The 16,342-nt window shown below is 31.3% G+C and overlaps 2 protein-coding genes across 3 annotated transcripts; both read left to right on the top strand.

The window, feature by feature from the left end:
• Positions 1-357: 357 nt before the first annotated feature.
• LOC107262387 (aldehyde dehydrogenase family 3 member F1) lies at positions 358-3,700 on the top strand. 2 transcript variants are annotated; one of them, XM_048375222.1, is made up of 10 exons: positions 360-696; positions 798-866; positions 1,464-1,560; positions 1,717-1,923; positions 2,032-2,156; positions 2,263-2,367; positions 2,464-2,636; positions 2,851-2,941; positions 3,033-3,182; positions 3,292-3,700. In XM_048375222.1, exons 1-10 carry the CDS (start codon positions 508-510, stop codon positions 3,529-3,531), a joined length of 1,446 nt encoding a protein of 481 aa, XP_048231179.1. In that variant the 5' UTR covers positions 360-507; the 3' UTR covers positions 3,532-3,700. The 2 variants fall into 2 exon arrangements, with proteins under 2 accessions (XP_048231180.1, XP_048231179.1); XM_048375223.1 differs by lacking the exon at positions 798-866 and having other exon boundaries at positions 358-696.
• A 4,341-nt stretch (positions 3,701-8,041) lies between these two features.
• On the top strand, positions 8,042-15,710 carry LOC8273019. The gene is made up of 13 exons (XM_015727859.2): positions 8,042-8,291; positions 8,411-8,569; positions 8,660-8,911; positions 8,997-9,116; positions 9,703-9,789; positions 10,606-10,701; positions 11,337-11,432; positions 11,778-11,831; positions 11,921-12,124; positions 13,187-13,312; positions 13,698-13,763; positions 14,084-14,383; positions 14,940-15,710. The coding sequence occupies exons 1-13, from the start codon at positions 8,229-8,231 to the stop codon at positions 15,411-15,413; spliced, it is 2,097 nt and encodes a 698-aa protein (XP_015583345.1). The 5' UTR covers positions 8,042-8,228; the 3' UTR covers positions 15,414-15,710.
• The last annotated feature ends 632 nt before the right edge of the window (positions 15,711-16,342 follow it).

Raw genomic sequence — 16,342 nt, 5'->3', positions numbered from 1 at the left:
TAAGAGATACTTGTCAATAAGATATGGATCAAGAAAATGGCACATTGGCCATGGAACAACTTCCATAAATATCTCATCTTTTGATTAACTATGAGTAATAAAAATATGTCAAGTAAAAAAAGAAAAAAAGAATGCTATGTAGAGAAAAAAACAAGAAAAAGGTAGGCCAATTCATGGAAGTAAAGCTAAAGCAAATAAAGTAAACCATTTCTAGACTTGATGACATTGGCAACTTAAAATTGGCAGATGAAGTTAGTTGAAAGCTTTCAATGCAACATGCAAATTGTATTAATATTGTCAGACTCTTGAATGTGATAGCTTTTAATGGTCACCACTTAGCAACTAACCTTGTATAGAATGGAGGACAAGAACACTTAACTCTACAAGTCACTTGCATTTAACTCATACCTACCAGTGAGACCTTCTAAGAAAATTATTCAGTGCGCTCATACATGCTTATATAGATCACCAATGAGCAAGTAACTTTAGATAAAGATCCAAGGAGAAATGGAGAAACTAGAAGAAAGCTTGTCTGAGGTTAGAGAAACATTCAAAAGTGGAAAAACAAGGAGTGCTGCATGGAGGAAAACACAGCTTAAAGCTTTGATTAAGCTTCTGAAAGATAATGAGAATGAAATCTTCCAAGCACTTAATCAAGACTTGGGAAAGCACCCTGCTGAAGCTTATCGCGATGAGGTTAGTGTCTGTTTTTGTGATATATCAGCAATAAAGAATCGCTTGTTCTGAAAACTTTCATATTTTTTCTCGTAATTGATTTGGTAGTCTGGGATATGTAGATTGGGGTGGTTTTCAAATCAGCCACTTATTCTTTGAGCAATATAGAGAAATGGATGGCTCCTACAAAGGTATGATTTCTTGTATTTCTCTTCAGTCTTTTCTTAACTGAGAGATGTTGGATTTATAAACAAGCAAGAAAAGAAAAAAGAAACCCAGCAAATGAAACCAAGAAATGAGGGTTTAGATTGGCTGAATAGAAATTCTCAAGCATTTTGATGAAAATTAACACTAATTCTTTGATACTTTGTGAAAAGTCAGGCCTTACATAGCTTTAGAAGCACAGAAAAACTTAACTCCTTCGTTTTCATAACAGAGCATTTAAGAACATTATCTGTTTATAGGCACTTACAAATCAATAAAGAAATGACAATCGCATTCTATCCATAGTCTGCTTGCTTCATAAGCCAGAAAAATTACTAATATCAGAGTAAGAAGCAAAAGCTTGAACTCACTTGACAAGTTCTTGCTTAGTATAATGTGATCTTGTGAGGAAGTATCACTGTCATTGCCTGTGTCATTTTGAAATTCTATCAAATCTGAAGGCTAAGAAAGAAAAAAGAAATTATGTATTGTTTGCAACATTCATGGAATAGTTCCTAAGATAGTAAGATCTGTTTCAATTCATTCTAATAGATGGTAGTAACTCATTTTTCAACGTTTTACAGCGTCATTTGCCGCTGCTTTTCTACCCTGCAAGTGGAGAAGTGATACCAGAACCATTCGGTGTAGTTCTGATTTTTGGTTCCTGGAATTTCCCTCTCTGTAAGTCCAAATCAATTCCTGCAACCACACTGCTCTTTGTAATATAAATACAAAATATAATTTTTTTTCAAGTAGCAGTTTCCATGTCATTGCCATAAGTTGATTTGAGCACGCAGCAGCAGATGCAATACTCACGAATAATCTTCTTGGCTGCAGCACTGTCTTTGGACCCGTTAATAGGAGCAATATCTGCAGGAAACGCTGTGGTACTGAAAGCTCCGGAACTGTCACCAAAATGCTCTTCATTTCTCGCAAATACTATCCCTAAATACTTGGATCCCGAAGCCATTAAAATCATTGAGGGTGGAGTAGATGTCTCTGAACAGCTTCTACAGCAGAAGTGGGATAAGATATTCTTTACTGGTAATCCTGACTTCCTTAACTACCATCCCCAATTACATGTCCTATATATAATTAGTAAGATCCTCAGGAATATATATATATATATTATCTACTGTGATGTAATTTCAGGAAGTCAACGTGTTGGAAGCATTGTAATGGCTGCAGCTGCAAAGCATTTAACACCTGTTACGCTTGAACTGGGTGGAAAATGTCCTGCTATTGTGGACATGGCCTCCATTTCATCAGAAATGAAGGTTACTTGGACTTACTACACTGTTGTCAATGCTCAAGGTCTTAAAAATTTAGTGTTGAGACTGCTAAAAATGGTTTCTAATCTTTGATTACATGTTGGATATGAAGGTAGTAGCCAAAAGAATAGTAGGAGGGAAGTGGGGACCTTGTGCTGGACAGGCATGTATTAGCGTAGATTATGTGCTTGTCGAAGAGAAGTCTTCTGCTTATCTGGTAAGGATGATATTTTCTTTTACCATTTTCTATTCTGAAGTCTGTTTTGATCTCCTGCTTCAACGTACATTCATAAAATTGCTGGCCCTCTTTCAGATAGACTCATTGAGGAGGATTATCAGAAAGTTTTATGGTGAAAATCCGAAAGAGTCAACAAGCCTTAGCAAAATTGTAAACAGGAAAAACTTTAACAGATTATGTGGTCTTCTTAAAGACCCTCTGGTTGAAGCTTCCATCGTTCATGGTGGTTCAAGCGATGAAGAAAACCTGTATGTTTCCAGTCTTTCTTCATTGTATAACCTTCACATTCCAAACTTTTGTTTCACATATGATATGTATACTTGTTAAGCTCCATATTCCAGAACTCTTCATGTCTGTCAGGCATTCTGACAAAATTTAAAAAGATGATTCATCAACAACAGCTTCAACAGCAATGTCAGACAGACTCCAGCAAGCTTCTGATACTATCCCGGAATCTTGCAGGTTCATTGAGCCAACAATCTTGTTAAACCCTCCACTCGATTCAGAGATAATGACGCAGGAAATTTTTGGTCCTTTGCTTCCAATAATCACAGTGAGAATCACTTCAATCTTTCTTTCTCTTCTTCCATAATAACCAAAGGTATCAAGATCTTTTCCTCTTACATGAAGATTAATACATGCAGTTGAATAATATTCAAGAAAGCATTGAATTCATAAACTCAAGGCCAAAATCTCTTGCCATTTATGCCTTCACAAAGGATGAAACATTCAGGAAACAAATTGTAACACAAACATCCTCTGGAAGTGCTGTTTTCAATGATACCATGGTTCAAGTAATGCACTAATTCTTTCCATCACTTTTTTTTTTGCATACTTTCCACATTCATCAACAAAAATACGACAGATTCATTCATTGAGTTTTCTTTGAACATCCTTCTGCAGTTTATATGCGATGTATTGCCATTTGGGGGTGTTGGTCACAGTGGATTCGGAAGGTATCATGGGAAGTATTCTTTTGATACTTTCAGCCATGAAAAAGCAGTCATGCAAAGAGGTTTCTTTCCTGAGATTGAGCCAAGGTATCCTCCATGGAATAATTTCAAGCTTGAATTCATCAGAACAGCTTACAGATTTGACTATCTTAGATTGTTATTACTGATCCTGGGACTTAAAAAAGAGTAGGCATTTTGTTCCAAGATTGAATTAGCCAGGTTTCAAGACATTGAGCTGCACTTCAAGTTCTTTATTGTAATCTTATGATACTGATGTGTTAAATTAGTCCCGGGTCAATGCTTTATAGTAAACTTGTCTGGTAAAATTTAATAATGATAGTCGATTGGGATAAGGATAAGGATACTGGAGTTTTTGATTTGATTATTCTTTTTTATTTTAACAACGATACCCTTATTTATTATTTATATATATATATATTAATTTATGAGACTTAAATTTTTTTAATATGTGTGGTTAATTTTTAATATATAAATTTTTTATTTTGGCACGATTATTTACTTTTAATACATAAATTTTTTGTTTTGACACGATTATTTACTTCTAATATATAAAATTCAAGTTGTAATTTTATAATTTTTTTTATTAATTTATTGATTAATAAGTTACATTCTTAATTAAATACTTATTCTAAACCTAAGAAATAATATTTTACTAATAAATTAATTTTTTTAATTAGATAATAATTATTCTAAAAGATAGCATGTTAATTATATTTTAATATTATATTAATTAACAAATTAATTTTTTAATTAGATAATGATTCTAATTATAAAAATAATATTTTTAAATATTATATTAATTTAAAATAGTAATATCAATTATGTTAATAGTATCAATTTATATAATATTAGAGTTAATAAATAAATATTTTAAAAATAATTTTTATATTGTTACATTAATAAAAAAATTTAAAAAATTACAGACATTTAAAAATAATTAATTTGCTATTATTTTTAAAATTATTAATAAATTAATATTAAAATTGAACAATTGATTAAATTGTATCTATAAATTTAATTTTATAATCGAAATAATAATAATGGTCATGCAACGTCACGGATAAACGACTAGTTAAAAATAATTCATAACCAAATAATTTATTTTAAATAAATTTTTTATAATTTATAATTAATAATTATTATTTAAAATTATAGTTAATAATTAGATAATTATATTTTTTATATTTAAAGCATTTGAAGAAAAAATTTATATTAGTGAGATTTACACTCTAATATTTACATGTAAAATAGTTTCTATAAATATATTTAATAATAAATAATAATATAATATATATATGAAAATATAATAAAAAAGAAATTTATTTTAAAAAGCAAGAAATCCTCTTGCATTTGCATAATCAAAATTCTTAAAAACTGCAATCTTTTTACTTACTGTCTCATCATTGGAGCAACTAACAGCATACAAAGCACGAACTAACATCCCAAAGGCTTTCAAGTTTCAACAATAATAGGAATAGCCTTATGTTCAGAGCCATAATACAACATTTTCTCTATTTACAATAGCATAAATGACATAACACAATATTAAGAGAAATTTTTAGGTAGACTGAATTTATCACGTCATTCATAGACTAAATCAATTATATATTGACATGTAGTTTTATTTATTAATTGTAGCATTTTTATTGATTGATAATTTATTACCAATAACAACTCATGATTAAAATTCAAACAATAAAAATGCTATAATTAATAAATGAAATCACGTGTCAATAAATAATTGATTTAGTCTACGGATGATATAGTAGATTGAGTTTATCTAAAAATTTATCCAATATCAACCAAAACCAGAATATATATTGCTTCCATAATACTTGCCAAGAGCCACATATCCATTTTATATGATTTCTTATAACGCAAATATACGATTAGTCAATTTAATATTTTAATTTTTAATTTAATTTGACAAATATGTGAGTTTTATTTTTTCAATAATTAACCACCTTATTTTAAATTTACTTAACATGCATCCATTTAGTTAGTTTAGTATTTTATTTTTATGTAATATTTTTATATATGTCTTCATTCAATATATTTATGAGTATTATATAAAAATATTTAAAGATTTTTATAAATATATTTTAACTAGCTACTCTATTAAGTTGGTAAAAAAATAAATTTTACTTGATAATTAACTATGAAATTTAAAAAGCGTATTTTAAAGAAAAATAGTAAAAGATTAATAGCATCAATTAAAAAAATAAAATATAATCTATATATAAATTGAAAGGACTATATTTATAAGACATAGGAGTATTATTTCGTAATTAAATGTAAAACTTTTTTTATTATAATTAAATTATATATTAAATTATTGCATTTTATTTTTTGCTAATTGTAACTAAATTGATTATTTACATATTCTAATTAAATTATATTAAATATCTAATTTGTATAAATAAAACCTTGTAATAAAATTAAAATTGATGCCAAAATTTCATGATAGTTTTTGCAATTAGGTAAAGGTGGCTCCAGATATGACGTTCACATGGAGCACAACGCCTCCTTATTTGAAATTAATAAATTTAGTATTATATATGATTGAAATTATGTATATATATTTAGAATATTTTAATATATTTTTTATATATAATATGGTAAAAATAAGTGTTTATACCTCATTTAAGTTTTATTATCTATTTTTAAATAATATTAGCCAAAAATAATATAAAGAAAAATATTAAAAAAATAAATAAATTTGACATATTCGTATAAAGACCTAAAAATTAAGATGCTTGAACCGGCTAAGCATAGTCTTTAATAATTATGAATCATTAATAGTTATTTATTTTATTTAGAGTAATTAAGAGTTGTAAAAGATAATCACTAGAAGTCTTATACTTAGAAGATAATTCTTCTTTATTCATATCTTTGCAAATCTAGTTCTAAGAGGAGAATGAAATGCTTCTCCTATTTGCTCTTTATTACATCTCTTACCTGCATTTGTTCACCATTATTTTTTTACAGTTCTTCTATAAACATTTAGTCTTAGTTCTCTTATAAACATTTAATTTTTTTATTTTATTTTGAGATCTAATAAGTTTTTAAATAAGTGGAGAGTTAAAACCAATCATCTTTTTACTTGAATAAATTCTGAATCTGAATCTAAAGAGAATTTTAATTTTTAGTCTTTTTTATGTCATTCTATTTAATAATATGATCATTGAGTTAAATATGTTAGTTTTCATAAGTATTTAATTTAATCTTTTTACTTATGTATGAATTCTGTTATTTATTTATTTAATAAGTGATTTATTTATCTTCATATTTTTATTAGTTTCAATTATTGTTGTTAGTTTACTATCGTATCAATTTAATGATTATACTTGTTATAAAAATATTTAGGTTAAATATATTAGAGATACCATTTTTGCTTTAATCTATGTTGATAATAGAAACTATAGTTGCATCATTAACTTGAGTAATTAAAGAAAAAATACATATTACCATTTCATTTATTAGAGCTAGACTGAAAGTAAAACAATGAAATTACTAAATAAATTACTAAGTAAATAGCTAGGTTAGATACTCTATAGTTTATTATATTTTATACATGTTATTCTCTCAAATATTGTTTAGAGTGTTTAGATTTATTTTTATTATTTTGTGTTGATAATTAATCTATATAATAAGTGAACTCATAGTTTCTCGAAATATCGACATCGTGGTGAATTTATCATTTTATTATAAGAACGGTTCGTGCACTTGCGAATACTAACTTAGATACAACAAAATATAATGATAATTAAGCTAAATCGAATTTGAATATTTTAAATATTTAATCGAGATGAATTTGAATGTATATATATAAATTTTGAGACATAAAAAAGTTTTAGCATGTATAATTATTTTGATACATATTTATTTTATATATACTTATTTTTGGCGAGTAGTATTTACATTGATATATAATTTTATAATTTTTTTATTAATCAAATTATATTATTTTTATTTTTAAATTCTTCTTTAGAAATTATATTCTCTCTAATTACTTATTTCTTTCTCTTTCTATTCATTAACAAAAATTTAACCAGAAATTAAACTAGTAATTTAAAATTATAATTTAATTTTTTAATTAGTTATATTATCAAATTAAAATAAAATTTTACTTTTAGCACATTCTAATTTTTATATATAATTAAATTAATCAATTAATATTTTTTAATTTGCTTTTATCTTTTACATAAAAATTTAAAATTAATTTATATAATTTTAATAATATTATTCAAAAGAATATATATTAATATATTTAGTTTTTTTATAGAATTGAATTATGCTCAAAAGATAAGAACATTTAAATAAGATATATTGAATTAGTTATTTTAATTAAATATAAAAATAAAATATTATGTTATTTTAATTTAATAATTAAATTAATTCTTGAATGAGTTTAACCTTTCAGAATAAATTTTTTTAAAAAAATTTTAACTATAATTTATTAGTTTAACTTTTCAATTAATATAGAATAATAATAGTATTTTTTAATCAGAATTAAGAAAAGTTTAATATAATAAAGAAATTTAAAAACTGATTTATATATTAAATAAAATATCAAGAGTAAATAGGATTAACTCTAAAATTAACTTGATCTTGCATCCACGACGACAAATTGCCATTTTTTTTTTTCTTTTCTACGTAGTTAATTTTCCGTCAATGACAAAGTTCATGGGTAAATTGGCATTTTCTTTTGAAGCCAAAAATAAAACTGACTGGTTATGCAATAGTACTGGTCTCTACTCCGATGTCTAACTGAGAATAATAGCTTTGCTTGTATTGTTTTATTGACTGAAAGTGAAAATATATAGAATCGGATGCTGATCTACTGAATTGGGAACAGAACCCAATATGAGGAAACGAGATTTGGCTATTCTCATGCTCTCTGCTTTCGCTATCTTCTTCTCTCTTCAGGTAATCAATTTTTATAATAATTCTCACAAAACCCTAAAACCCTTTTGTCTAATTTTTCATTCAAACTCATGTTTTATTTGTTGTTGTTGTTGTTGTTGTTGTTTTTTTTTTAAATGTAGCATGAGGGTGATTTCTCATTTAGAGAGGCATGGTTTCATTTATCCGATGAATACCCAATTAAATACGAAGCTGATCGTCTCCCGCCGCCAATTGTCGCTGATCTAAACGGCGACGGAAAGAAAGAAGTGCTGGTCGCAACTCACGATGCTAAAATACAGGTACTTCTTAATCAAATTCTGGTTTTTGACAGTAGAAAATTTGTGGGTGCAATTCAGTTTTCTGTAATTTTCGTATATGTGCGAGTGTAGGTATTGGAGCCTCATTCTAGGAGAGTAGATGAAGGATTTAGTGAAGCTAGAGTGCTTGCTGAGGTGTCACTATTGCCTGATAAAATTCGTGTTGCATCTGGTAGAAGGGCTGTGGCAATGGCTGCTGGTGTTATTGATAGAACTTATAAGCAGGGCCAGCCACTAAAGCAGGTTCTGGTGGTGATTACTTCTGGTTGGTCAGTAATGTGCTTCGATCATAATCTTAAAAAGCTATGGGAAGCAAATCTGCAGGTTCGTAGTTTTGTTGCATTGGTGTTTGTGTTGTTTATAAATTAAATAGGTTGTAAGTATTTGTTCTCTCTCTTTTTTTATACAGGAGGATTTTCCACATAATGCTCACCATAGGGAAATTGCAATCTCGATAAGTAATTACACATTAAGGCACGGGGATACCGGATTGGTTCTTGTTGGTGGGAGAATGGAAATGCAGCCACATGTATGTTTATTATCAATTTTTTTGGTAGTTCATCCAATGTTTATTTACTGCTGCGTACTTTGTTTTGGAGTACATTAGGATATAATTTTTGGTTTGGGGATAAGGGAGCCCTTCTGAAGCATTGAACTTTAACATGGGCATCTATTGCATGCCTGCTTTAAGATTTCTTTAGAATAAGCCTACCTTTTGTATAAGAGTTCAGCGTTGCTGCAGTACTAATTTACTTTAAGGATCAGAATCTGAAATAATAAAAAATTTGGGTCTGTGAAGTTGATGCTCAAGCAGTGTCTTCTGAAAATATTTGTTTTAGGTGGTTTCATTATATATACCTTTTGGGGCTCACTTGGTCATTTTTTCCTAATTTTTTGTTGTTGTTTTATTCCTTAAACGTGCTTTGCATTATCTGATGGCCTTGCCAATCAGATGATAATTCCTTTTATAGTTTGTGGTTCAGAACCGTTAAGCTGTTCTGTTTGATGGACACCAAAGTCCCTCAACACACGTGCCTGGCTTTGTGTAGTTCTCATAAATTTTCCATATTGGTATATGAATTAACCAAATATGTATCTGTGACTATTGTTTTCAGGTATACTTAGAATTAGATCCATTTGAAGAAATTGGGACAGCTGAGAAAAATGCCGAATTTCATAGAAGAAGTGCTAGTGAGAAGGAGGTATGGATAGGCTAATGTGTGATACTACAATTTACTCTTTCTTGACTTGTGTTCATCATTTTATGGGTTTACGTACTTTTGCAACTAGATTTATTATCAATCAAGCATACAAAAGATATTTGATATTGCATATGGACAACATCCTCTTATGATGATACTTGATGACACATTATATTAGGATTACTGATGACTCTGGTATAAGATGTAAAAGAAAGCTTAAATTTTTTTGGAAGAATGAATTTGTTGAGGTAACTTGATCTCTTTAGTCTCTACTTGGACGAGCCCAGACTAGTTGAAAATTCTGAGAATGATCTGCAGTGTAATGCCTTCAGCCTTTGTGCTATGAATTAGTTTATATTTCTCTCGTAAATTGCTATATAAAATTGATTAAGGGTGATATCAGTTTGTATTCTTTTTCAGATAAAAGAATGTCTCTTCTTTTTGCCATAACATAATTCATGAACAGGAATGTGTTGTCATAGCACACATTTCTGAAAAGGGAGGTACTTGACATACATTTAATCTGTTCCATTTGATCCCATTGTATGGAGGTTTAATCATTCTAGATACAAGTTTGTGTCAGCATTCGTATACTTCTTTATCTTGCCTCAACAAATATGAAAAAAGGTATTTCTTTCTGTCAAACTGAATTTCAGTGATGCACCTGCTGCTTGGTATATGCTAATTTGTTTTTTTGTTTTTACATTTCAAGATACTGTATGTTCTACTCCTCAGCTGCAATCATAGTTGATATTTTTTATCTTCCCCCATATTAGTGGTGGCATTCTTGAAAATGTCATTTGATATCCTATATAGGCCACAGAGAACTCTGGAACTGTGGATTTACGGCATTTTGCCTTTTATGCATTTGCTGGTCGGACTGGTGCACTTAGATGGAGCAGAAAGAATGAGGTGACCTATTTATTATTTACATACACGTGTTCTTTAGTTATTTTTGCAGTTGTATCTTCAGGAGTGTACTGCTATTTCGAATGTTAGAATATTATACTGTTTTGTTGGAATTGCAGTTCTGATACATAAGACCTCAAATCTATCATCTTCAAAGTACATTCTTAGTAATTGGCAGCTAATATTTGTGAAGACTTTCAAGTAAATCATTATTGTAATATTTTGTAATGTATACACATCAGCTAGATAATAACAAAATTCAGTTTTGTATTAAAATGCTCTTATTTAAATTTTTGTCTCCAACTTGCCATCTTCTTTTTACAAATTAACATTGACCATCGCAGTTTCTTGAAGATGTATGTGCTTCTTATACATCACTGTGAATTAAGAATCAAAAAATAAAAAATCTAAATATCTATACTTGGAAATACTTTATGGTCTAGAATGAAATGCCTAGGGCTAGCCAAGGAGAAATTTTATCAAGAGTACTGTGAACTCAATTTTATAGCATATTTGAGCAATAACTTTACTTAGCACACCATCATTCATGCTAGCAGCATATATAGAATTTGGCAATTGTTGTTGCACAACATCTTCTCCTGTCTTCAATTATTAATATCGTTCTTTTTGTGGTTTAGAATATTGAAGCACAACCTTCAGATGCATCCCAGCTAATTCCACAACACAACTACAAGCTTGATGTGCATGCTCTGAATAGCCGCCATCCTGGAGAGGTAGTCCTTGAAGTCACTTAGAAAACTAATAATTCAGCTCTAATATAAACCATAATTCTTTGATGATAATAACATGTAGAAACAATTTTATGTAATGTCCTAAGAAAAAGGAACTAACGAATCGTTAGAACTTGTAGCTATATAGAGTCAAACCTGGCCTGAGTTGCTTCCATCATGAATTTTGAAGCCCTAGGCCAATAGCGTCCAAAATTATATAATCTGAAAGGACATTTCTGTTTACTTTTGATTCACTTTCTTGATCTTTCCATGCAACAATTACTGCCCTTTCTTTTTCTTTGGCCTATAGTTATTAATTAACAATTGCTGAGGCATATTGGATTTTAGTTTGAATGCAGGGAATTTAGGGAATCAATCCTAGGAGTTATGCCACATCACTGGGTGAGTATATTAATTGTCCTTTTTCATGTATTTTTTTTATTGTATGCTTTATATGGGAATGGTTCTGATTACATTTATTTTCATATCAGGATAGGAGAGAAGATACTCAGTTGAAGTTGTCACACTTCAGGCGTCACAAAAGGAAAACTTTGAAAAAAGTTCCTGGAAAGACTATAAATTATCCTTTCCACAAGCCTGAGGAAAATCATCCTCCTGGGAAGGACTCAACGAAAAAAATTTCAAAGATCATTGGAAAAGCTGCAAATTATGCTGGTTCAGCAAAATCTAAGAAGGTAAGATCTATGGTTGATCACTTCTGTATGTAGATGAGCATGAACATAGTTAAGATTCAGTTGATGTAGTAACATGAAGATGTATGCACTATGTGTTGTGCAGGTTCCATTTGAGTTTTGACCTGTGCTTGGAAATTGTTTATAATAATGAGAAGATACATAGTCCTGATTCTATTCCTGGTTTCCTATCTCTGCAATTTCCTTTTTTTTTTTTTTCATTTAACCTCCCTTCACGTTACACGCACACATGCTATAAACTGAATGAACTTTATTCATCCTTACGCAGTATGTGAAGTTTTATGGTGGCAGTACAAATAGAATAAGAGAAAGGCAGATAAAATAATTATTTCTAGCTGCTTCTGCCTTCTATCTTGACCCGATAGTGGCCATTCCACGTTTACAGCTTCATGTGCTTTGAACTCAATGCCTCTGCACATTTAGATGCTTTTAACTAATTAACTGTTTGGGCATATAAAGCTTTACTTAGTTAACTAACCTTTTCACTTTCCACTACCTTTTATGCCTTTCCAATGTTTGTAGACATGATGCTAAACAGAGAATATATCAAGGCATGTTGAATAACAAATTCTTTATATGTCTAAGGGCTGATTTATTTACTGCTCGTTTAGTCTTGCACTCTGCTTCCACTGGTTGAAGTGGAACTTCTTAGTATAGTAAATTTGGATTACATTTTTATTCTGGGTATGGGGATATGTTGCCAAAGTTTGGAAACTTGACTAGTTGAGGTACTTCTCATTCAATCAAATCTTACCAGTTTGAGTATTGTTCTGTTAAGTATCAAATGTTACTGTGATAGGCAGTTATTTTCAATGAGTAGAAATTGCCTGCATTGTATAACTAACAAGATGAGTGCCTAGCCTGCCTATTTATTACTTGTTAGTTACAAAAAGGGTATCAGATGTTTATAAACCATGCTACCTATTTCTGCTTTTGGTTTATGTGCCCTTATGATGTTACAAGTCATGGTGCAGTATCATTGCCAAATCTGCTGCTTGAAGATTTTTATCTTACAAATGTCACACTTGTACTTTGTTGATGCAGCCATTTCCTTATATTCCAACCATAACTAACTACACTCAGCTTTGGTGGGTTCCTAATGTTGTTGTGGCTCATCAAAAAGAAGGAATAGAAGCTGTTCATTTGGCCACTGGTCGCACCCTCTGCAAGGTAAATGTTGAGCCCATAATATTGTGCATGGTTTTATTTGAAGACTATTTTATGCCACATTATAGTTTAATTGGCAAACATACCACGGCTTAATGAAATTCTTTTTTAAGCTGTCAAACCTAATTGTCACAGTATATGTCTTGGTGGTGGTGTTGCAGGCCAGTCCTTTTTTTTTTTTTGAATTTTTTCTGATTTTCTATATTTTATATATTCAAACTATGCTTGTTAATGATAGTAGACATCTCTGTTTCCATATAGGCACACATGAAATCTGAATGTTCTAGAGGCACACATGAAAATTTAATGTGCTCCATTATTCAGTTAGTCACATTGTATTGCTAATTTGCTTCTAACTAGTCAAGTGGAAACTTATTTACTTCATCAGCTTCATCTCCTAGAAGGTGGCCTTCATGCAGACATTAATGGGGACGGAGTCCTAGATCATGTCCAGGTGCGTGCCTGTTGCTTATATCTCTCCAATTTGAGGCTCATCTCAATTGTAGTAACAGAGGCCATATCAGCAGGTGTTAGAACTGCTGTTCGCTAGGTTATTTATATGGCTCATTTCTTTTCCTGTTTCATTCATTTTTATTTTACATCTATGTAGAGGCTTTTGTTGTATAAATTTGGCTGCAACAAAGCCCAGAATGATGACTAAAAGCATGTTGAATATTATTAACTAGGGGCTCTCACGGTGTAAATTTTAACATCTAATAGGAAACATTAGATAAATGGAAACTTGGATCAGAATCATAACTCAATTCTCTTCAGGCTGTTGGGGGAAATGGAGCTGAGCAGACTGTTGTTAGTGGATCCATGGAAGTGCTTCGGCCCTGTTGGGCTGTTGCAACCTCTGGTGTACCAGTGCGAGAGCAACTCTTCAATGCTTCCATATGTCATCATTCCCCATTTAACTTGTTCCAACATGGAGAGTTCTCCAGAAACTTTGGCCGAACTTCTGATGCATCTTCGTTAGAGGTAGCATCACCTATTCTCATCCCAAGAAGTGATGGCCATAAGCATCGCAAGGGGAGTCATGGTGATGTTATCTTCTTGACAAATCGCGGGGAGGTATGTTATAACCTGACCTTGGCATCTTGTAGCTATACTAAAATTAGAACAAGTACTTTTGATCCCTATTTTTATTTATTAATATTTGATAATTTTGAGCTTTATTATAGCATGAAATTCGTAGTTAGGCTGTGTGCCCATGCTCCCTTTAGTAATGAAGTGGTGAACCCCACATGTGGATCTAATACCTATTTGTTTGTGTTGGGAGCATACTTGATACTCGTGCACCGACTAACAGTGCCTCTTATTACTGCATTTGAAGAAATGCACAATTGCAAAATGTTAATTCTCCATGAAGAAATTGCTCTCCAAATGGTCCAGTCGTTTTGGGTCAATTTTATATACAAATTTATATCTATATAATTTGGGACCTTTTGGTGTGATTATCAAACCTTATAAAGAAAATATCATCATTTTTACTGCACCGGTATTTAGAGGAAAATTTCACCAGATGAATATAAAACTCAGAGCTGTATTGGCATTATTTTTAGTCTGACCCTGTCTTGTATATGTAATTGTTATCTATGCTGAAGCATTACCCATTGATGTCTTTCAGGTGACATCATACTCTCCTGGATTGCATGGCCATGACGCCATCTGGCAATGGCAGCTCTTGACAGATGCTACATGGTCAAATCTTCCATCGCCATCAGGAATGATGGAAGGTGGCATGGTGGTCCCAACACTCAAGGCGTTCTCTTTGCGTATGCATGACAATCAACAAATGATTCTTGCAGCAGGAGATCAAGAGGCTGTAGTGATATCTCCCGGAGGAAGCATACAAACGACAATTGATCTTCCTGCACCACCCACCCATGCCCTTATTTGCGAGGATTTCTCAAGTGATGGGCTTACTGACCTTATTGTTGTAACATCTAATGGGGTGTATGGCTTTGTACAGACAAGGACACCTGGCGCCCTCTTCTTCAGCACACTGGTCGGTTGCCTTCTGATTGTGATGGGAGTCATCTTTGTTACCCAACACTTAAACTCTATCAAAGGAAAACCACGAGCATCTGGTTCTCGGTAAGACCACCAGTGTATACTTGATGTTTCTCAGAGATTAGCATTATCATCATCGAAGAAAAGATTGCGGCAAACAAGGATCTGTTATGGGGGAAAAACTTCTAATCTGCAGAATAGCCATCAGAGTGTTGAAGACCATGCATACAAAAGATTTTTATTACTTTGGCCGACTCACCATCCCCCTGTAAAATTCATTTCATAGGACTAACCTGTGGAGCACTCTGGCGGAGTTAGATACTGTATTTTATAAATGTTTTATTAGATTATAATGGAAAGATTTTGTACATTGCTTCCTGCTCAATTGTCAAAAGTCATTTGCCATGTTGAAAGTTTTAAGCAAAAGAGATAAGTCTTGAATACCTTGCTCAAGCAAAAAGCTTGAGGTCTGATTCTTCCTCTGGTAGTCTTGAATACCTTGCTCAAGCAAAAGCTTGTTGTCCGATTCTTTCTCAGAAGAGACGATTTCTAAAACGATGTTTCTCGTACATGCTCAGCACTGCAGTTGTGTGGGTTTCTGCTGCTTGGAAAATTGGCTGTACTCGTTGGTCTAAAGTACCAATGGCCCAGGCCCTTCATGGAGGAGAAACTGATCTTCACTTAAAAACATGTTTATCAAAGATTTTCTTTTTTCTTTTTCTGAAGTTATCAAAAATGTTTGACTACTTGTTTTGAAAAGACGAGCTCTCTTGGTGGTCGTTTAATTCAGAAAATATTGCATTAAGCCAAGCCAATCCACTTGTACTAAGGGATTGTTAGGGCTGGCAGCAGAAAAGATAAGCAAGCAGGACCATCCTGACAGAAACAAAAGAAAAATAAAGCATCGTATTATTAAAAGGGTCTCGTGATCAGAGGCAATCCAAATTGGCAGATAACCACCATTTCCTTTAATTAATATCACAAGAAAACCTATGTGATCCCTATCTTATTGGGTCC

This window comes from Ricinus communis, chromosome 5 (assembly GCF_019578655.1).
Source record: "Ricinus communis isolate WT05 ecotype wild-type chromosome 5, ASM1957865v1, whole genome shotgun sequence".
Classification (NCBI taxonomy): domain Eukaryota; kingdom Viridiplantae; phylum Streptophyta; class Magnoliopsida; order Malpighiales; family Euphorbiaceae; genus Ricinus; species Ricinus communis.
Note: the sequence above shows the minus strand (reverse complement) of the source record. Positions and strands in the feature narration are given on the sequence as shown.

Coding starts and splice junctions, on each gene's coding strand:
- LOC107262387 (XM_048375222.1), top strand. CDS start 508: ATGGAGAAACTAGAAGAAAGCTTGTCTGAGGTTAGAGAAACATTCAAA. Junction 1,561..1,716: donor TTCCTGGAATTTCCCTCTCT/GTAAGTCCAAAT, acceptor TCTTGGCTGCAG/CACTGTCTTTGGACCCGTTA. Junction 1,924..2,031: donor GGATAAGATATTCTTTACTG/GTAATCCTGACT, acceptor ATGTAATTTCAG/GAAGTCAACGTGTTGGAAGC.
- LOC8273019 (XM_015727859.2), top strand. CDS start 8,229: ATGAGGAAACGAGATTTGGCTATTCTCATGCTCTCTGCTTTCGCTATC. Junction 8,570..8,659: donor CTCACGATGCTAAAATACAG/GTACTTCTTAAT, acceptor GTGCGAGTGTAG/GTATTGGAGCCTCATTCTAG. Junction 14,384..14,939: donor TCTTGACAAATCGCGGGGAG/GTATGTTATAAC, acceptor GATGTCTTTCAG/GTGACATCATACTCTCCTGG.